We start from the raw sequence: 23,696 nt of genomic DNA on the forward strand, positions 1-23,696 counted from the left end.
TAATACTCTCTTCAACTTTCTGTGTTATTTACTGACCCCCAACTGCAGGATACTTTCCTTTTTGTCCTAGATGGTCCTAGCTCCTGGTTCACCAAAACTCCCTTTTATACTATACCGCCAAAATACTTGGTGATTTTGACATCCTCCTGTGTAACCTTTCCAGATGCACCTTTTCAGTTCCATGATCACTTTTCCTCCAGTGATCTTGTCTCTATCCTACTTTACTGCCTAGATTTGGCCTTTATCAGTTTTCAGAACACTTCTAAAATCTGTTTTAAGATCTCATTTTCCAGTCACCACCTCTTATCTTTTAGCTCATTCCCTCTAATGCCACTTTTTGAAAATTCTTTGATCTTGTTTGATGTCTGATTCCTTTTTAAAGTGGTTGCCTTTCACCCACCCACTCCATTGAATTCCAGTTTGCATAGTGCTGATTCTTTAAACTGGTTTTTCACCAAAATCGCATATAAATAAATCCAGCGTAGTAGACTATATGTTTTTTCTAAGTTCTGAGGGCAACCACATACTCGTATCTAGTAAGAACCAGTGAAAAACAATTTTGATCATTTCTTCAAGTTGGTGAGTTTTCTGAAAAGTGCAAGATTTTTTTCTTTGCATACCCTCTCCTACCATTTATTCTTTGTTTTGATGAACAGCTTTGACTCATGCAGGCTAACAAAAGGAGTACACGTGATAGAACTGGGCCTGCCACAGGAAACAAAGGAAGAGTATCATGGTGGATTTCAGTTTTAGAGGAGAGACTCAGAGTCCATTCAAGGAAACATTTGAGGAACAGAAGTAAAGATTAGTAGATATTCAGATTCTGGCGCTAGCTCTTGACATTGCTGGGAACATCATGAACCTGACAGCAGCCTGGGAGGACAGGCCAGCATTTTAGCAAGTGGAAGCTCAAAGCATCCATTGCTAGGGTCAGAGAAGGAACAGTGATGGGCAGTGGGAGAGGTCAAGAACTTCTTCCACAAGGGCAATGCTATAAAGACCAGGAAACTCCTCACTCAGTTGATGCTTCCATTTCTAGGGATGACAAGACCTGCTCATCAACTCAGGTCCCAAAGTCAGTGGTGCCACAGAATTAAGAAAGAAGAGACAAAGAAATAGAGTGGGGATCAGGGGGCTACCGCTTTCGAGAGGCAATAGCAACCCTCTGAGCCAAGTCATGATTTTTATTTGCTATTGTCTACTTCCTTGTATCTACAGAATCACATATGGCATTTACAATGTTACTTATCAAGGCTACAGATATGCAAGGCACAGGCCCTTTGTATTCATAGATGCTATAAATGATTAACTCTCCAGAGAAAGATTATATTGTTAATGTATAAGGCTATTACGTCCTTTCCTCCAACTCTCTTAGGGTTCTGGTCATGAGAACAAGAATGTCAATGGCTTTCCATTGACAACATCAGGAGTATTTGGCAACTTGCTTTCAAGCAGTCACTCATATGATGTACATTTCCCGTCTCACTCCCTTTCCTCCAGAGGTCTGGGAAAGTCGTATTTTGCAAGCCTAGATTAGCATCATTCTTCAAGCGCCATCTAGTTTCTTAGATTCACTCTGGCCTGTATACATGCATAGCTGGCAAGCCTCCAACACAGGGACCCCATCCCTTTTGCTAATGAACTAACAGACAGGCAGGAGGAATTTAGATTTTATTTGATATGTTTTGTTTTAGGAGAATAGACATGAGAGTCTTAGGGAATTACTTTTAGAGACCTATTTCATTTTCTGCCTTTCATTTATTTTTCCTGCAAGCAGTGTTTTATTATTATTATCATTATTTCTTTTTAAGCCTGTGTGCATTTTCTTGTCATTATTTTATATTTCACAGAAGCTCTGGAGCTTGAATTTGCCTGGCTGCCTTGGGGGTAGATGAGCTCACTTTTGGTGTGAGAGTTAGGGGCAGGGCTGTTTCTTTTCGAACATAGATAGTAGTTATCATCTATGTTTACTTAATATTTTATGACTTGAAAACATAATGACTGTTTACATGAAATGTGATTAAATTGCAGAGATGGAGGGGGGAATGCTAAATTAAGTCCTTAGTATTTTTTGTAAACTTATATTTCATTTCTGGTAACCTCTCCTACATTCCAAAATTTAAAAAGTTAAGTCTTATGGCTGTTCTAAGTGAGAAGAAATTGAAGTTACCCGAGTACCGTAAAAGTGGAAAATGAAGCCAATTCTAGCAACATGAGGCACCGTACAGAGGCCTATAAGTCACAGGACTTTGTCCAGGCAGGCCACTGGAATAACGCAGAATTCCTGGTGGAGAAGATAGGACAGAAATGGGCAGTGGGGTGCGCACACGAGGAAGAAATGTAGGAGAATGGTGGGCTTCTGGGACAGCAGCCTCTGCTAGTCTCCAGACTGGTGATTGTCCACGAGTGCTGACAGGTGACCTCTTTCAAGCCCAGGGTCAGCTCTGGAGCTGATCTGGGCTGGAAGTTGTCCCTCTAGCCCAAGGCACTATGGGAAAACTCACCAAAGCCCCTAAAGCTTTAGTAAGAAACCTCTTTCCACCAAAGAGGGAAACAGCAGGAAAAAGTACTTTTTCTTGCTCCCCGCAGTTTCCCTACTTATACAAAATTTGTGTTTTGCTGGTTTTAGGTTGATGTGGCTATAGACTTAATTAGCATTTGCTAATTCTATCCCTGCTGTTAACTAGGAAAGAAATACCCTTGAGTATTGAAGAAATCATTCAAAGCTTAAAGGAAATAGTGATATTGAGGAAAACTGGGGATGGACAGCTTGATAGACAAAATCAATGACAGGTAGAAGGATGGATAAGGTACATGGCTAAAGAGATCCTATCTTTCTCTGTTTTTATTTTTATTTTTTTTTTTTAGGTTCCTTTTTTTCTTCAAAGTTTTTACTTGCCAAATAAGTTAATCCTTTTTTTTTTTTTTTTTTTTTGCTATTTTAGAACTGCACCTGCCGCATATGGAGGTTCCCAGGCTAGGGGTCAAATCAGAGCTGCAGCTGCTGGCCTGTGCCACAGCCACAGGAACGCTGGATCCAAGCTGCATCTGCGACCTACACCACAGCTCACAGCAACACCAGATCACTAACCCACTGAGCAAGGCCAGAGATCAAATCCGCATCCTCATGGATACTAGTGGGATTTGTTAACCACTGAGCCATGAAGGGAACTGCTATCTTTCTCTTTAATATGTTTTAAAACTTGTTCGAACCCTATCTCATGTAATCTGCTGCTCTAAAGCTCCCTAAAGATACCTTGGCACAAAGTTTAGGGGTTTAGATCACCCTTCTTTCTTGCTTATTTAGAATTCTCCACCTCTGTTCTGTACCTTATTTCCTGTGTCTTTTCTCTTCCCTCCACCTTATAGTGCAACTCCTTCCCCTTCCCTTTAATTATCTTCAAAGACCATTAAGACAATTAATACACATATGTGACACTAAAGATTCAGGTAGGTGGAGAATGAAGGAGTGTCACATCATGGCACAGCCAAATAAACAGTATAAAGTAATTATTAAGTAGCTCTGTTCTATCTCTCATTGTTCGAGATCCCATCATCTTCATCACTGGATATTTCTTTCTGGTTCTCATTCCTCTTTGTACCTTGCTGTCTCACCATTTTGCTGGGCCACCAATCCATTTCTCCAGCATCTCTTTCCCTCTCGGGTTCCCAAGGGCAAAACCAAAATTCTCTATTTCTTATTGTTCTGGGAGAATACCAAAGGATATTTCTCTGTAAGTAATCCCCACTGACCTTTCAATGATTAATTGTACATCCTGACAGTGAGGAAATAGAAATTATCTTTATTGCCACCATTCTGAGATAATGTCCTTTGGTGGGGTGGCAAGAGAGAGTCACTGCTCACCTGGGTGCAGGGAGGTTGGGGGAGTGGGAGTTCCTACAGAGTTCAGTTCTACCCAGGATTTGGGCAGCTCGCCTGTACAGCCAGGGACTTTTCCTTCTTCTGAGGCTTAACATGTAGGAGCAAAGAAATGTTACATCAGATCATTTACCTCCTGGCTCTGGTTTCCAGGAGCTATCCTGTGCATAGCAAATTTTTACCCACAGTTTCAGCAAGGAGTTTTGTAATCCTGTCAGATATTACAAAAGCCTTAGCCAGGAAAGACAATATGCATTATTGACCTATTTATTAAGAAAAAAATAGTAAATAAAATTTAAAACTCCGTGATTTTCCAACCTAATAAACTTTTCTAAGCACGAGTTTTTAGTAGAGAGCAGTACTTTTAATTAAATATCTCATCTTTCAAAAACCTCTTTTGATATGAGCTCCAGGAATGACACCTTATTTTGCCTACTAGTTCTTGAAGATAGGATCATAAATGATAATATTGAAAGGACATTGATCCAAAGACACTCCCATATTAGGACCCTCCCAGTTTTGGTCTAGAACGAAATCTTGATGCCAAGGATCTTAGCTTTCCCTCTGTTCTGCATGCTCTTCCAGGCCATGACTCAGAGCCTGTCATTTCACACCCAATCTGGCTGCAGGTTCTCTTCAAGCAAGCAAACAAGAGTCTTAGCTCCTCAAGAGGAATTCCACCTTTAGCCCTTTGAAAATAAGTGTTTTCTCCAGGATACACTTGGAAAATATGATATTGTATGTCAGTAGCTCCCTAGCCCAGAGACTTTCTTACAAGCATGCTTCCCTATTTTCACTGATATTCCTTGAATAGATGTTTTACCTCTTGCCTAGTAGTATTGACAAATACAACTGAACTCTCAACTTTAGCACGAGAAGTACATTCTGAGACTTTGTGTTTTTTGGTTTTACCTTTGATATAAAGTCTCTCAATTAGGAAGGTGTTTGGAAATAGTAGTGCTGAGAATAGCTTTGTGTCAGTCCAAAGGGCGCGAGGTTAACTCCTCTAACACAGACTCATTTTGCAGCAGCACAGAGAGTCTGAAGTATATCAACCCCTGATTATTGAACCTCTTTTAAAATGGGTACATATGACCTGACAAAGAATTTTCTTTATTTTTACTTACAGAAGCAACACATGAATGCTTTCACACTGTGAAATATTCAGAGGTTACTGATAAAGTCTCCCTGATCTTTGCCCAAGGGAAAACACTTTTCTTAGTTTTGCATGTATTCTTTTCTTTGTCTATTATTTTGTATATATCTATAGAAACATAGTAAAATTGTGTGAGTGTGTTCATGAAACAGTACTGTCAACTAGTTTTTTGGTGCCTTGAGGATGACCTTTTTTTGCTACAGAAAACATTCTTCAGAGGTTATCTTTGGTTTTAAAAATGGATAGTTTATAAAAGTTATAGATTATGAAACCTATATCTTTGAAAATCTTACAAATCTTATTCTGTTCATAGAAAATTTCAACAATCACTTTTAAGAGGTCTTTGATTGATACTAAGACCAATTTATAAAATTAGGTAAACTTCTTTATCCAAACTGTATTCATGAAGCTAATATATTCTGTTTTCTTTTAAAGTTCTATATTGTCTGATTTAAACAAAATTTTCTTAAGTAGTTAAATAGCTCACATATCAAGTAAATTTTACTTATAAAATTTAAGATGATTCTTAAATTCTCTTAATGTTCCGCTAATATTTATGAAGCGCAAAGGTTAAAATCACAAGCCTAAATAAATTATATAATAGATTTTAAATTAGAATCACAGGATTGTTGTTCTAGTAAGCTATTATTCTATTAGACCACATTTTAAATATCACAGGTATATAGATATAAAAATATGCAAAATGCCAAATGCCAAATTATTGAAAACATAGATTTGTTAATCTTGACATTTATATTTTCAATTTTTCTTAGGATTTAAAGATGCTTACCTACCAAAGAAGAGTTTTATTATTTCACATGACTTTAGGGGTTACTTATATAATTTCAGGGTTTGCTTAATAGAGTTTCACAACAAACAGAAGTTGTAGACATATAATTGGATCATTGTGGCAATGATGATATGCACATGATGATGATAGTCCTTACTTATATGAAAAATTACAAAGCTGATGCCTCCAAAACTTCAAGAGTAAGCTGGCCACAGGCATAGCTTACATGCCTGGATTTCAATTCTATTATTACTGGATTAGTTGGAGGTCCTTATATGCATAGATGTATATATAGAGAGAGTCATTTATTTTAAGGAATTGGCCCCTGCAATTGTGGAGGCTTGGTAAGTCAAAAATCAGCAGAATGGGCTAGCAGGCTGGTGATCCAAGGAAGAGGTACAGTTCAAGTTCAAAGGCAGTGGGCTGACAGAATTCGTTCTTCCTCAGGGGAGATTAATCTTTTCTTTTATTAAAGCCTTCAGACTGGTAGGATGAGGCCCACCTACATTATGGAGAGTAATCTTGTTCCTTAAAGTCCACCAAGTAAGTTTCATTTCAAAAACATCATTACCTAAACCTCCTGAGTAATATTTGGCGAAATATCTGGACACTGTGGCCAGCCAAGCTGACACATAAAATTAACCATTATAGTTACTCATCATTTAAATCAGGTCAGTCAGAAAAAGACATACCATATGATATCACTTGTATCTAGAATCCAATGTATGGCACAAATGAACCTATCTACAGAAAAAAATAAATAAACTCATGGACATTGAGAGCAGATTTGTGGTTGCCAAGGGGAAGGAGGAGGAAGTGGGATGGTGGGATGGACTGGGAGTTTGGGATTAGTAGATGTAAACTGTTGCATTTGGGGTAGATAAGCAATGCGATCCTGATACACAGCATAGGGAACTATATCTAGTCACTTGTGATGAAACATGATGGAGGATAATGTGAGAAAAGGAATATATATATATATGTGTGTGTGTGTGTATGTATGTATGATTAGGTCATTTTGCTGTACAACAGAAATTGACAGAACATTGTAGATCAAATATAATAAAAACATTTTAAAGAAAGGATAAATTCAGGGATATAATGGAAAAAAATCAGATTAGAGTGGGAAATCTTACATGGATGGCAGGATCATTAGATTAAAATTTGCATTTCTAAGGCTAAAATAAATAAATGTATTTTTATTTAACTCTAAGGATCTTTGACCTTACATGAATCATACTTGAATTCTTTTCATATGCTATCAATATTGTTTATTATTAAGCCCCATAAACTCTTATAGATATTTAAATTATATCTGAACAGTAGATCACCTATGTATATTTTCCATGTTGCTAGTTCTCATAGGAGAACTTCATTCTTTGATGCATAATATTCCTCTGCGTGAATGTACTTTATTTAACTGTTTCTAATTGATTGATATTCAGATTTTTTGCTTTCACAAATAATTATGCAATAAACAATCTTGTATGTGATTTCTTATTCATAAGTACAAATGCTTCTATATGAAATGCCTGAAGTAGATTTGCTGAGTCTTAGATTATGCATATATTCAGTTTTAATTGATTACTGCACTGCCTAATTGTCCTCCAGAGTAGCTATACCAATTTAAGGCAACAGCAGTATGAAAGTACTTTTCCCTCTAATCCTTACCAATCAATTGAGATTATTGAACATTTTATTTTTTGCCTTACTGTTGCATAAAAGAAGGTATTTCATTTTCCTTTTTGTTTGTATTCTGCTGAATATTTGTGAGGTCAAGTATCTTTTTGGATATTCATTGGTTATTATAATTCTTCTGCAATTTGGCTTTCTTATATATTCATGGGTCTGTTTCTGAAATGTTTATTCTTTAAAAAATTATCTGTTTTTCTGTGCCAGTGAAGCTGTTTAAATCACTATAGATTTGTAATACAATTGCATACTAGACTGAGTAAATTCTATTGCCGCAGCCCAGTCATCTTTTTTAAAACAAAAATATCTTGATTATTCACAAAATGTTATACTTTCATATAAATTTTATGATTTTTAGCTTGTAAAAATTATTAAAAACCTATTGAGCGTACATATGGGATACACTGAATTTATAGATTAATTTTTGAATAATTTACATCTTTTAAAATGGTGAATCTTACCATCCATGAACTTGGTATTTATCTACTAATACAGGTATTCTTTTTGCCTTTCTTAAAAGCGCATGACTTTTTCCATTTAGATTGTACACATTTATAATTAGATTTGTTCCTAGGTAATTTATAGTTTTTGTGGTATCGTAAGTGTTGTATTAGTTTCCTAGGACTGCCACAAAAATGACCATAGGCTTAGTGGCTTGAGCAAAAGAAACTTATTCTTATAGTTTTGGAGGCCAGAAGTTCAAATCAAGCTGTGGGAAGGGCCACCCCCGCCCCCACCAAATGTCTAAGAGGAGATTCTTTCTTGCTTCTTCTAGTTTCTGCTGTCCCTTGGCACTCCTTGGTTTGTGGCAGCATAACTTCAATCTCTGCCTCCACCTTCAGGTGGCCTTTTTCCCTGTGTCTCAAAAATCTCCCTCTCCGTTTTCATATAAAGACATTAGACATTGGGAGTTCCCATTGTGGTGCAGTGGTTAACGAATCCGACTAGGAACCATGAGGTTGCAGGTTCGGTCCCTGCCCTTGCTCAGTGGGTTAAAGGATCCTGCATTGCCCTGAGCCGTGAGCTGTAGTGCAGGTTGCAGACGCGGCTGGGATCCCATGTTGCTGTGGCTCTGGCTAGGCCGGCGGCTACAGCTCCGATTCGACCCCTAGCCTGGGAACCTCCGTATGCCGCGGGAGCGGCCCAAAGAAATAGCAAAAAAAGACAAAAAAAAAAAAAAAAAAAAAAAAAGAAAAGAAATCAGCGTTGTCTCCGCTATAGTGCGGATTGCTGCTGCAGCATGCATTCAGTCCTGGTCCCAGACCTTCTGAATGCCACAGGCACAGCCAAAATAAATAAATACATACATACATACATACATACATACATACATTAGACATTGGATTTAGGACTCATTCTAAATCCTGGATGGTTTTATCTCAAGATCCTTAACTAGTTATATCTGTAAAGACTCTATTTCCAGATAAAGTCATATTCTGAGGTTTTGCGTGAATGATGATTGCGTGAACATGAATTTTAGGGGAGATTCTCTTCGACCCACTACAAACAGGAACTTACTTTTTCTAACATATTTTTTTGATTGGTTACTAAATGGATATAGGAAAGATACTAACTTTGGCATATAGGCTCCTTGCTGAAAATCCTAGAAAATAGTTTGCCAGTTTCTTCTTGTAGTCACTTTAATTTTCTAGTGATCAGTATTACTGACTGCAAAAAGTTCAATTTTAAATCTTTTGACCATTTATACTTTGTTTTCTCTATCTCTTTCATTAAGACTTATAATAAAGTGTTGAATACTTTTCTGTTTATTCAAGTCTCTTTTATGTCTTTTAATAAAGTTTCATAGTTTCTCCACAAGGGTCTTACACATTTTAAAATCAATTATATGTCTAAACACTTTATGATTTTGTTGCATATGTGAAAAAGGCCTTTTAAAAAGTGTATATTATACTTTGTTTTTACTGGTATATGGAAATCTTTTCAAAGATTGATCTGATATTTTATGCCTTACTGAACTTTCTTTACACTTCTAAGAGTTTGTAGTTTATTGCTCTGAATTTTCTAGGAGAAAATTGTATTTTATGGAAATAAAGAGTGTTTTCTCCCTTCTTTACCAATATATTCTATTTCTTTGGGGGGGCATTATCTAAGCCCTCTAAGATACACCGAATATTAGTTTAAAAAGAAGAAATGACTTTAACTGAGATGTTTCTAAAATTCTATTATTAAATATGGCTTAGGTTTTTGGCAGCTACCGTCCTGGATATTTAACAAGCTTCCTGAATATTTAACACTCTGTCCTAATAACAAGTACAAAGAGGGATAGTCTAAAGAACCACAAACTCTATTTAGATCCATCAGAGAAAGCAGGTCACCAAGTATATTGCTTCCCCCCCCCCCACATTGAAGTGATAGACGATGGATACAGAAAATTACAAGTTACTGGAACAGAAACCCATGAGGAGAAACCTCTTTGGAAACCAATGCCATGGTAGGAAAACCTGAACTGTAATCGTTAAGGACTTACTAGATGCTTAGTATGGACAAGTCCAAAAATTAAAAACTCCCTGTCATGGAGGGCAATCTCATACATTTGTGAATTTTATCACTAGAAGTTTTCCCATGTTCTCACAGTGAATGTCAAAGAAAAATACCCTGTTTTTCTAGCATGGAGAGGGGGAAAGTAACCTTCTCGAAATATTGCATGCTATTCTTCCTAGCAGAGGTTGCCCTCAAGAGAAGCAATTTTACCAGAGTCTAACCTGGTGAAATTTTTTCTGAGCCCAGCCTCTCTAGGGGATGGGTAATACTCAATTCTAGCTCCCTGTAGCCATCCTGTCCCAGCTAAGAGGGAGGAAGAACTTAGAAGCCCTGGTGAAGTTCACCATGCAGGGGCACAGGCTAACCAAAAGACTGAGACCTAATCACCTCACCCCTTCCCACACCTCACCATCCTATCTCTAAAGGCCTACTTACAGTTGTTCCTTTCATCCGGTATACCCATCATGTATGGCTATCAAGCAAAAGGTTAAAGGCATACTAAAAGGCAAAGACACAGTTTTAAAGAGACCAAGCAAGCATCGAACCAGAGTCAGATATGGCAAGAATTATCAGACCAGAAATTTAAAGCATCTATGACTAATATGCTAAAGGATCTAATGGAACAACCAGACAGCATACAAGAACAGACAGATAATGTAAGCAGAGGGATGGGAATCCTAAGAAAGTATCAAAAAGAAATGCTTACAATCAAAACCACTGTAACAGAAATGAAGAATGGCTTTGATGGGCTCTCTCGTAGACTAGACTTGGCTGAGGGAAGAATCTCTGAGCTCGAGACTTTGTTAATAGAGACTTCCAAAACTGAAAAGCAAAGAGGAAAACAAACTGAAGAAAAACAACAAAATAATCCAAAACTGTGAGGTATCTACAAAGGATCTCACATATTCATATAATGGGAATACCAGAAGGAGAAGGAGAGAGAAAGGAACAGAAGCAATATTTGAAGCATTAATGACTGAGGGTTCTCCCCAAATTAACACCAGAAGTCAAACCACAGTTTTAGAAAGTGCAGAGAATACCAAGCAGGATGAATGACAAAAACAAAACCAAAACCAAAAATTTTAAAAACCACTACACCTAGGCATATTATATTTAAACTTCAGAAAATCAAAGATAAAGAAAAAATCTTTAACGAAGCCAGAGGAAAAAAGCATCTATAGGGGAGCAAATATAAGCATTACATCCAGATTCTCAGAAACCTTGCAAACAAGAAGAGAGTTAAGTGAAAGACATAAAGCACTGAGAGAAGAAACCCCCAATCCAGAATTCTATAGCCTTTAGAATCGTTCTTTAGAAGTGGAGAAATAAAGAACCTCTCAAACAAATAAAAAATTGAGGAGGGTTTGTTTTGCTTTGTTTTGTTTGCCAGTAGATCTGCTGTTTGAGATGTTAAAAAAAGTTATTCAGAGAGAAGAAACTAATATAGGTCAGTAACTAGGCTCTACATAAAGAAAGGAATAGCATCAGGTAAATAATGAAAACATTGGTAAACTACATTTGAACAGAATTATTCCTGGACCACCTAGGACTTCTGCCTTAACCCTTCTATGAAAGGACAACCAGAGACTGAGGAAGAGGATGACACACTTCTGAAACCCCTATGTATATTATGTGAATGTTTGATCATTCCCAACCAGCTTCTGAATCTACCCTGGGTCTATTCTATTCTCTGCATTGCCTGCCAGTTCTTGTCTCAGAAAAAAATCACTGAACTCAAGATCCAAGACAGCCATAAATATGCCTTCCACAGCTTTCCAATGGCCCAGGTCATCTTAAACCAGGATGGCTGCCCAGTCTTACAGAGGCGTTTCAGGGATGCCATTTCTGTCCACTGGTGAAAGGAAGTGTGTCTCTGGATGATGAAAAGTTGATCTTAGGACTTTCGAAAGGTATAGTCATTTTCTCTGGCAGCAGAACATCTGGAAAACTCTAACTGCTGCTTAGTGGTGAGAAAAGGGAGTATTGGAGGTATAGCAGTGTAGCCAACACTGTCAGTGCTCTGAGTGCCCAGTCTCCAGCTAAGTGCTTTGCAGTCAAAGGCTGGCATTTGTGACCTGGTATTGGATCCAGGTCAGCCCATGTACAGAGCCAGCAGTACTTGAGAGTTTTATATCCCCCCCCCTTAGCCCTCTGCCTCCCACCCCAACCTGACACTCCTAGGCCTAAAACCACTGATTGGTTTGCTTGCTTCAAGGAAGGACATGGTCTGGGGAGTAATTAATGCTCCAGAGTGCCCTTGGATTGAATCAGCCTGGGATGTCAAATGAAATCACATCCTTTCTTGGCTTTTTCCCTTTCCCTGTTCTTCTCCCATTCACTTAATGGTGTCTCTATGGAGACTTTCTTTAATCTCTTATAGCTGAAAAAATTAAAGTTTAAGTGTATGTTGAAATCTACCTAAAATTTTGCTTATGCCATTTGACATAATCATATTGCTTCATTAATGTGTTAACATGGTAAATTACATATACTTTAAAAAACAAACATAGTGAATAATCTTAATATATGGAGATAAACCTCACTTGTTCATTTTTTTAAAAAATACACTGCCAGATTTGATTTGCTGATTTTTATTTAGGATTCTTCTTCTATGTTCTTAAATGAGGTTGACCTCTAATTTTATTCTTGGGCAAGATTTGCCTTGTTCACATTTCAAGATTATAAAATAACTATCTTCTTTTGTTTTATAGTATATTGTCAAATTTTGTAGTGATCCATGGATATTTGATAGGTATCTATATTGGCTGCAGAATTTGCTCTGTTTAATATTTATTATGTTTTTTTGAATGTTGTCTTTTCTCCATTTTCCCTAAAATGACTTTTTCTTTTTCCTGAACTTGCAGCATATGGAAGTTCCCAGGCTAGGCTTCACCACAGCCACAGCAACACCAACCTACCCTGAATCTCATGGCAACGTGGGATCCTTAATCCACAGAGCGAGGCCAGGGATTGAACCTGCATCCTTATGGCTACTAGTCAGGTTCATTACTACCGAGCCATGACAAGAACTCCTTAAAAGGACTTTTATAATAGTATTTTCCAACTCTTCTATTAGATAAAATTTGGATCTTCTGGATGGATTGCTTGAGTCTCTGTCTTCCTTGTCTTACTTTATATCTTTTTATTGTGTGTGTGTCCTCTATTCTGGGGGGGCAAAACATTTGGGTTTTTCCTTCAACTCACTAATTTGCTCTTTTTTTGTGTGTCCCATCTGCTATTCTACTCATCTATTGAATGATTCATTTCAAAGAAGAATCCTTTAATTTACACGATTTGCTGGCTGATTCTTTTTAAAGAATTGCTGGTTAAAATACTCTTTTGCTTCTCTTGGAACATACTGTATAAATTAAGTTTAGAATAAAATAAAACCACAAGTCTTTTAGAATGGCCTATAATGGCCTAAATGATCAGGGTCCTGTGGATTATCTGAACTTTTCCCCCCTTGCTCATTCTTTTCTAAACATTTTGGTTTCCCTCCTGTTGTCAACATTTCAAACCCTCCAAACACATACACCTTTTCTTTGCCCTGTTTGCCCTATTTTCCCCCTGGTTGTTGTAAATCTTCCTCCCACCCATTTTTCAGATCTCCACTCAAAACTTACCTCTTCATCAGAGAGTTAATCCCTGACTACCTTATCCAAAGCAGCACTTAACACCTTCACACACACATTCTCTCTCCCCCACTTCTTACTTATTCTGCTTTATTTTTGTCCAAAATATATTTTGCTCTCTGGTATTTTCTTTTGCTTATTTTTTTGGTGTTGCTATTGTCTCGATCAGTAAAAATTGGAATGTCCATGATGGTAGCAACCTTGCCTCTTGTGTTTACTGTGGTATTTCCAGAAGTTAAAAAAGTACCTGGTATATATCAGAGAGCCTCAAGAAATGTGTTAAAGTAATTATGGTGTCTAAAGTCCTTTGCTGCCCACTCTATTAACTATTTTTTGTATGTGCCTTATTTCATGATTGGTGCCTCTCTCTTATGATGCTGGTAAATCTCAACTTATGAGTGGTCATGTATGTATCTGTGTATTTGTGATGCCCTGTTAGGCCATCCTGGGAAAGCTCCATCAATTTATTCAAGCCTGCATATGGAGAAAACTCATGAAGTGATGCTGGGAATGCACTGGCAGACTGCCTGCAGTCACTTAGGGGGAGAGGCAGAATTGACTACTGGTGGGGGTGTACTTACAGCTACAGGAGGGATAGACTATCCTCATTCGACCTCATTGTGACCAATATTCTAAGGTCCTGGTCCTTGCTTTCCAGTAGAGGCCTCTACATGTATTGTTGTTGCCTGAAGAAGGGCACCACTCTTGCTTGTTTCTTTACACAGGGAGAAACATGGGGTGGTTGATCTACCAGGATGTTCCCACTGTAATAACCTGTTACCTTTCTGTCCATTACCCCAAGGCTCCTTCCTACTTCAAAGGTCTTTCAGCAGGTGCATAGAGCAGCACCCTTTTCTTAAAATAACTTTTAAAATTTGAGATAATTTATTACTCACAAGAAGTTACCAAATCATATAGAGAATCCCATGTACCCTTCACTCAGTATAGTACACGTAACATGCTATCAAAGCCAGGAAACTCATGTTGGCATAATACTATTAACTCAGGTACAGACCTCATTCAGATTTCACCAGTTTTTGCATGCACTCCTTTTTCTAAAAACAGCTTTATTGAAATTATGATTCACATACCATATGTGATACAATTCCTATACTGCAAAATTCACCTATTTAAAGTGCACAATTCACTGATTTGTCATAAATTTACAGAGTTGTACAACTATCAACACAATTTAATTTTAGAACATTTTCATGACTGCCCAAAAAAAAAGATAAAACAAAAACCAAAAAACAATTCCATATCCATTAGTAGTCACTTTTGAGTTTCTATCCTGCAGTATAGGTAATCACTGATTTACCTTCTGTCTCTGTAGATTTGCCTAATCCATTCTGTCTCTGAAGATCTGCCATCCATTTTGTAGCAGGCATCAGTACTTTATTCTTTTTTATTGCCAAATAACATTCCATTGTATTGATATACCACATTTTGTGTATCCATTCATCAGATGTTGGACATTTGGGTTGTTCACACTTTTTGGCTATTTTGAACGATGCTGCTATATATTGTTTTTATTTGTATGTGATTTGTAGGTGAGGTAGTCCCATAAAATTTTCTCATAGATTCAGATAACAACCAGGATACAGAAATGTCCTGTTATTGCAGATAAAGTCCTTCCTGTTATCCCTTAATAGTCACATACATGCCCAACGCTAACCCCCTGGCTACCACTGACCTGGTCTCTACCACTATGGATTGTCACTTTGAAAATGTTACACAAGTGGAATCTTCCAGTATTTAACCCCTTGAAACTGACTTTTATTTTCCACTCAGTGTTCTTGAGAGCCATCCAAGTTGTGTGTATCCGTAGCTTGTTTCTATTTATTGCTGAGTATTATTTCATTGTATGGATGTACCACCATTTGTTTATTCATCCATTGAAGGATGTTTGGATTGTTTCCTGTTTTGGACTATTACAGGTAGAACTTTGTCTAGATACTCATGTTGCAACAGAAGAAAGGGTGGGGGAAAAATGTAATTGTAATGTATACATGTAAGGATAACCTGACCCCCTTGCTGTACAGTGGGAAAATTAAAAAAAATTATATAAAAAAAAAACAAGTAAAGCTTCTATGAACGTTACAGGTTTTTGTGTAAACATTAATTTTCATTTTTCTAGGATAAATGTCCAAGAGTACATTTGCTTGTTTATGTGATATGTTTAGGTTTTTAGGAAAATCCCAAACTGCTTCCCAGAATAGCTGTGTCATTTTATGTTCACACTAGCAATTTATGAGAGATTCGGTTTTGCACATCCTCTCCAGTGTTTGCCACTGTCAGTAATTTGAATTTTAGCTGTTTTAATGGGCATGTAGTGGTATCTCATCATGGTTTTAATTGCATTTCTGTCATGACTGATTGTAATACTGTTGTACTGCTGTCATAACAAACTTCCACAATTTTAGCAGCTTAAAACAGTACACATTTATTGTTTTATAGTTCTGTAGGTCAGAAGTATGACACAGGTCTCACAAAGCTAAAATCATGATATAGGCAGGGCTTCATTTCTTTTTAGAAGATTTATTTCTTTGCTTTTTTCTAGCTTTTAGAGGCCACCAGAGGCTCCTGGCCCTCCTTCCGTCTTTAAAGTTAGCAATGCCACATTTCTTTGACCCTTCTTCTGTTGTTATGTATCTCTGACTATAGCCAGGAAAGATTCTCACCTTTTAAGTACTCATTATAATAAGACTGGTCCCACCTGGATAATGCAGGCTAATCTCCCTGTCTCAAGGTCCTTAACTTTTATTACATTTCCTAAGTCCTTTCTTACAAGTAAGATCATATATTCACAGGGTCCAGAGATTAGTAGGTCAACATCTTTTGGAAGCCATGCTTCTGTCTGTTCACATTAGTGATACAAAATCTACATATTTGCCTTTCGTATACATTCTTTGGTAAATTAACTGTTCAAATCTTTTACTCATTTCTAATTGGATTTTTTGTTTCACTGTTGAGTTTAGAATGCTCTTTACATATTCTGGATATGAATATCTTCCTCAATACATGATTTGCAAATACCATCTCCCAGTCTTTGTTTTGTCTTTTCATCTTCTTAATAGGATAATTTGCAGAAAAAAGCATTTCAAATTTTGATGAACTACAATTCAGCGATTATTTCTTTTATCAATCAAGCCTTTGGCATCATATTTAAGAACTCTTTACCTAACTCTAGGTCACAAAGATTTTCTTCATGTTTTCTTCTAAAAGTATTACATTTTACATTTAAATATACGGTGTGTTTGTTCAGAAGCAATTAATATTTTCATCTTTCTGCATAATCAGGGCTTTCTGAGCAAAAATTACTGGTAATGTGGTGCAAAGGTGAAATATTTTATTCCTATAAATTTCCCTGTAGCACTGCTTTAACTACATACGACAGATATTTTTCATTGAAATTTTTATTGAGATAATTGTGATTCACATGCAATGAGAGGTCCCTTATATACTTTACCAGTTTCCCTCAATAATAATATTTTGAAAAATTATGATATCACAAGGAGGATATTAACATTGATAAAATCCATTGATTTTACTCAGAGGTCCCCAGTTTTACTTGTACTCACTTGTGTGTGTGTGTGTTTGTGTATTAAATACTATACAGTTTTATCAGTTTTGTAGCTTCATATATCCTCTACCACAGTGAAGACACTGAACAGTTCCAACACCACCACCGCAATGGTCCTTACGTTGCCCTTTTATGTCCATGCCTCCCTCCTTCCTGTCCTTGTTTTCCCCACTCCCTGACAACCACTAATCTATCTTTTTTTCTAAAGTTATGTCATTTCAAAAATGTCATATAAGTGGAATGATGCAATATGCAGTTTTGAGGATTGACCTTTTTTTTAGCATAATTCCCTGGAGGTTCATCCAAGTGTTGCATGTATCAATAGTTCATTTTAAAATAATTCCTGAGTAGTTTTCCATGGTCAGTGTAACCATAACAATGCAACTGTTTATTAAACCATTCACCTGTTGAAGGACATCTGGACTGATGCTAGTTATTGATCATAACAAAAATCTATGAACACTCATCTATAGATTTTTGTATGAGCATAAGTTTTTCATTTCTCTGAGATAAATGCCCAGGAGTGCAATTGCTAGATCATGTGATAGTTACATATTTTTGAGAAACCAACAAACTGCTTCCCAGAAGAGCTGTACCATTTTATGTTCCTACCAGAAATGTATGAAAAATCCAGTTTCCCCAGATCCTTGCCAGAATTTGCTGTTGTCATTATTTTTTTAAAATTATAGTCATTCTGGTATGTAGTGATATCTCATTGTCATTTTCTATAGTTCCAATACATTTTCATTTTAATTCAGTTGACTTAAAAAGTTTTTCTTTGAGACTACTTATTAAACACATGAATTATTTACATGCAGATTGTTTGATTTCCTTTTCTTTCTGTTATTGAGTTCTAGTTTATCTCTACTATGATCATAAACCATATTTTATAAGATCTCAATTCTTTTAAATTTATAAATGTTCATTTTATGATCTAAGAAATAGTCTTTCATGAATGCCCCAAGCACATTTAAAAAGAATGTGTATTCTGCTGCTGTAAGGTGAAATGTTCTTATAAGTATCAATTAGATTTCTTTGATTGATGGTATTGTTTAATTCTCATAAATCTTTCCTGACACTTTTCCTACTATTTTTACTAATTTTTAACAAAGAGGTATTGAATTTCCCAACTGTAATCGTGGATTTCTCTGTTTCTCCTTTCATTTCTTTTTTTCTTTTTTCTTTTTTTTGATCCCCCACAGCATACAGAGATCCTGGGCCAGGGATCATATCCAAGTCACAGTTGAGACCTACACCACAGCTATGGCATTGCTGGATTCTTTAAGCCACTGTGATGAGCTGGGGACCCAACCTGCTTCCTGGTGCTATAGAGTTGCTGCAGATCCCCATTGCACCACAGCAGAAACTCTCCTATTTCTTCTTTCATTTTTGTAAGTTTTTGCTTCTTGTACTTTTTTATATGTTTAGGTCATTTATACTTAAGGTAATTATTGATCTTTCAGAATTTATGTCTGCTGCTTAAGGTAATTATTGATCTTTCAGAATTTATGTCTGCTGCTTTATTATTTGCTTTGTTTACCTCTCTTTTTCATTCTTCTGTTTCCCTGTTCTTGTCAATTTTTTTTTGCATTCCATTTTTATTTATCTGTAGTGTTATCTCTTGAGTCTGTCCCTTCATTTAATTTTTTAAAAGTGGTTTTTCGAGGGTTACAATGAGTATATGTAGCTTATTGTAGTCTATTCTTATCAATATTTTACTACTTCATGTGTGATGTGGATGCAACACTATCATTTAGGTTACTTTATTCTCCCCCTTTATGACATAGTTGTCTTAAAATATTACTTCTACACACACTGAGAACCATATCAGACATTGTTATTGCTGTTATATATGATTTTTTTAATTGCAAGAAAAAAATAATCCATTGGACTTAACCATATATTAAGTTGTCTTTCTTCATTTCTGATGGTCTTGGTTTCCTTCTGTTACCATTTTCTGGTGGTCTTGGTTTCCTTATGTTATCATTTTCTGATGGTCTTGGTTTCCTTCTATTATCATTTTCTTTCAGTATGAAGAATTTCCTTTAGCTATTCTTTCATTCTGCTGTTTAAAATTTCTCTTAATTTTTTAAATCTTCAAATTCTTCTTATTCCTGAAGTATATTATTTACCAGATATAATATTCTGGATTGACAGTTCTTTTCTTTCAGCACTTGAAAAATTTTGTGTCACTCCTTCTGACTGTCATTACTGCTAATGAGTAATCAGCTATTATTTGAATCATTGTAAGTGATATGTTGAATTTTTAATAACTGTCTTCAAAGTTTTCCTCTTGTCTTAAGTTTCCAGAATTTCGACTATGTTGTAGTTAGGTATGGATTTCTTTGGTTTATTCTGTTTGCTGTTCACTCAGCTTCTCGAATCTGTAGGTTTATATCTTTCATCAAATTTGTGATGTTTTTAGCCATTAGTTCTTCAAATTCTTTTTCAGTACTGCATTCTTTTTTTTTTTTCTTCTTGAGACTTTGATAACATGAATCAAAGGTCTCTTGTTTTTTGCTTTTTTTTTTTTTTAATTTATGGCTGTACCTGTGGCATATGGAAGTTCCCAGGATAGGGGTGAATCAGAGCTTCAGCTGCAGGCCTACACCCCAGCCATGGCAACACCAGATCCAAATCTCATCTGCAACCTACACTGCAGCTTCCAGCAATGCCAGATCCTTAACCCACTGAGCAAGGGATTGAACCTGCATCCTCATGGACACTGTGTTGGGTTTTTAATCTGCTGAGCCACAGTGGGAACTCCAAAGTTCTCTTCTTATTATCCTATAGGTTTCTAGGGCCCAGTTTATTCAAATAATATTTTCTTCATGTATTTTTTTGGTCTTTTTTAAAAAAGATTTTTATTTTTTCTGTTATAGTTGATTTACAATGTTCTGTCAATCTTAATGAATTTTTCGTTAAGTAATTTCTGTTAACCTATCTTAAGTTTCACTGATTCTTACTTTGTCATCTCTGTTTTGTTATTGAGTCTGTCCAGTGAGGTTTTTACTTAGGTTATTGTATTTTTCAGTTCTAGAATTTCCAATTAATTTTTTATATCCTCTATTTCTTTGCATTATTTTCTGTTTTTAAATTTTTGTCTCAAGAGTTCCCATTGTGGCTCAGTTGTAATGAACCTGACTAGTATCCATGTCAACACAGGTTCAATCCCTGGCCTTGCTCAGCGGGTTCAGGATCTAGTATTGCTGTGAGCAGTGGTGTAGGCCACAGATGCAGCTCACATACCACATTGCTGTGGCTGTAGTGTAGGCTGACAGCTGCAGCTCCAGTTCTACTCCTAGCCTGGGAACTTCCATATGCCATGAGTGCAGCCCTAAAAAAAAAAAAAAAAAAGTGTTTCAAAAGCATTCATAATTGCTTATTAAAGAATTTTAGACAGCTTCTTGAAAATCCTCTTCAGACAGTTTCAACATCTGTGTCATGTAGATCTTCTCATATGTTGATTGTTTTCTCATTTGGTTTAGACTTTCCTGGTTCTTGGTATGACAGTTTTGTACTATACGCTGGACATTTTGAGTATTGTGTTATAGACCTTGGTTCCTATTAAATAACTCTTTTTCTTTAATATGTACTGTAGTTCAAATGTTAGTTTAGTTTATCAAGCCTCTGCCATGCTGTTTTGATCTGCTCTGTTTGTGTTTTACCAGATGACTATACTGCATCCCAGAGTCTCTCAAGCACTGTCTGGGTAGGTGGAGGGGCTACTGCCTCTTTATTGCATGGCATGGTTTGGGAGATAAAGTTTCACCCTCTGACTCATGTGAAGGTCATCTCCTCATTACTACAGTGGAAGGGATGGTAAACAGAGCTCTGCCCCCTCAGTCTGTTACTGCAGTGCTCATTGTGGTAGGGGAGGGGAGTGGTGTTTCTCCTAATGTTCATCCCCAGGCAGGTATGGTTAAGGAGTTTGTGTCCTGTTGAACCACCTTTCCCTGGCCCTATGGCTAGAAAAAGCAGACTCTTCTTGGGGCTGTTTTCTGTCTGTGACTGTTAATGTTTCTAGGTTCTCTAGCAGTCAGGCTGAGGTATTTATGGGGCAAGAAAAAACTCAGGCAATTTACTACCAGATTGCTCCTCAAGTTCTAAGATGGCTATCCATTCCACTTTATTTTCTCCTCCCTTCAGAGTCTTCTGTAACTGTCTTACTTTTTTTTTTTTTTTTTGTCTAAGATGTTTTCTTGAAATTAGTGGGAGAAATAAAATGGAATGTGTTCACTCCATTTTGTCTGGAACCAGCAGTCTCCAGAGCAGCATCTTTGGAGTAGCTTTTTCTTATGTATGTATTAGCAGATTTTTTCCCCTCATATTTAATTCCACTTTTAAAATATTTCTAGGTTTCCTCCAAAGTTACCAATTCATGTTTTCCTCTGTGGTAATGGATTTTAAAATCACACATCTTTTCCATTATTTCTAATTAATCATTATAGAAGAGAGAGCTTCCACATGGGATCAATGTAGAATCAGAGTCTAAAGAACATTTATTTCTGTGAGTTTATTTTATATAAATGATTTATAAGCTATAAAACCTAAATCATTTAAAACTCTCTTAACAAACCTTGTTTACTGAGAATAACAAAATTACATGCAAGAAATACTAATTTTGGCAAAAATATATGGATCAATTAATAAAGTGTTTGAATGCTTAAAACTGGAATTTATATGTATATAAAGAAATGCCACAGAGACAAACTGAGCTATTGGATCGAGCTGCTTGGAGAAATCAGACAGCTATTGATTGGGGAATTGTTGCCATGGTTGACTCCATGGCAACAGTTGAGATGAAAGGTGAATAAGGAGGGGGAACAGAAAGAATGTAGGTGAGAATCCCAAGGGAAACCCAGAGAAAAGAGAAAAAATGGTCGCAGAGGGACTTCTGAAAAGATTTTTAAGAGGTTTAAAAGGAAGGCAGGAGAATCAGTGAGCTCTATGTAACTATAGAGATAGAAAAAAATAGTACCATTTCGAAAAGCAACCGTGGAGTGATATTTATCGTCAACTTAATCATCCATTATTTAAAAAAAATTTTTATTAGGGTTTATTTACAGTGTTCTGTCAATTTCTACTATATAGCAAAGCGACCCAGTCATACACACACACACACACACACACACACACACATATATACACACATTGTTTTTCTTACATTATCCTCTATCATGTTCTATCACAAGTGATTAGGTATATAATTATATATATATATTAGGTATATAGTTCCCTGTGCTCGTCCATTCCAAATGCAAGAGTTTTCATCTACTAACCCCAGACTCCCAATTAATCATCCATTATAATAATTACTGTTACTTACCATTTTACTGCAGAAATTAACATGGACAGTTTGAGAAAGAAAAGTAAATTATGACAGTTATAGGCATGTAAGAATTTTAATTTAAGTGGAAAGATGCCCTATTGCATTAGAGAGCTTCAACAAATTATTTTATCTGATGAATGTAAGTTTTGACAGATGGATAAAAATTTTGTAGCTTAGAAAAATTCATTGACAGGTTTCAACATACTTGTAAAAATGTTTTATTTATTTACTTCTTCATAGCAGTTCAATACTTCACTACATAGTTGAGAGTATAAATTTAGAGGTTGTCTTTTAAATATTTTTGAGTAAATTAAAAGTTAACACATACCAGAAAATGAAGTTTAATTACCTTAAAATTTCTGAATTATATTATTGAAACATAAATGCATTTATGTAATTTTTAAGTAATTACAATAACATTAGTAATGAATAGTACAACATTACCAGAGATTCTGTTGGATCTAGATTAATAAATGAATTAAAATTATAATTAGCAGCTTGTGAGCAAATGGTGCTTGAAAACAACAATTGCAAATAGTGCTTGAAAACAATGCCTTAAATATCTCCCATATTTTGTAATTATTAATTAGCAAGATACTCTTTTACCAATTGGATCAAGGAAAGCTTCAATGCTGCTAATGAAATTATCATAAATTTGAAATTAGTCTGGCCTGAATTATATTCTATTCTAAAGCTAAAAGCATGATTTACATTTTAAAATTTAAATGCTTTTCATTTTCTTTCTTCAAAACCTTTCCTCAAGTCAGACTATTTTGTTAATAGTCAACCTTTCTCTCCATGAGGCACATCAATAGTAAATTGAATGAAATCAGGATTCTTTTCAACTCTTTGAGAACTCATTTAAATGACTGGTACAGGAGTTCTGTGTACTAGCTTTGAAGACATTATTTTAAAATAATCTTAATTTACACAAACTAGAGAAAGGTAAGGAGTTGTATGTTTATTGTCAATGATAAGTTATTTTTCTCAATATTAAATTCTAACTTAAATTCTATAAAGAACATCTACTGAAATCTTTGATTCACTTGAAGGCTGGATGTGTGTTACCTTTAAAATATTGCTATATTCTGTGTTTTCTGTTATAGTAAAAAAAAAAAAAAATCAAACA

The 23,696-nt window shown here is 36.0% G+C and overlaps 1 protein-coding gene across 1 annotated transcript in view; it reads left to right on the forward strand.

Annotated features, from left to right (window-relative positions):
- ASB4 (ankyrin repeat and SOCS box containing 4) overlaps positions 1 to 23,696 on the forward strand; it is a 431,270-nt gene that overhangs the window by 90,975 nt on the left and 316,599 nt on the right. Inside the window, exon 2 of the mRNA XM_084977062.1 lies at positions 18,438 to 18,626. Within this exon, the coding sequence (XP_084833188.1) occupies positions 18,530 to 18,626 (97 nt within the window). The 5' untranslated portion in view covers positions 18,438 to 18,529. The remainder of the gene's footprint in view (positions 1 to 18,437; positions 18,627 to 23,696) is intronic.

This window comes from Sus scrofa, chromosome 9 (genome assembly GCF_054392235.1).
Source record: "Sus scrofa isolate SSC_HxYL_T2T_F1_AM1 chromosome 9, Sscrofa_HxYL_maternal_Yorkshire_Landrace_v2.0, whole genome shotgun sequence".
In the NCBI taxonomy this organism is placed as follows: Eukaryota; Metazoa; Chordata; class Mammalia; order Artiodactyla; family Suidae; genus Sus; species Sus scrofa.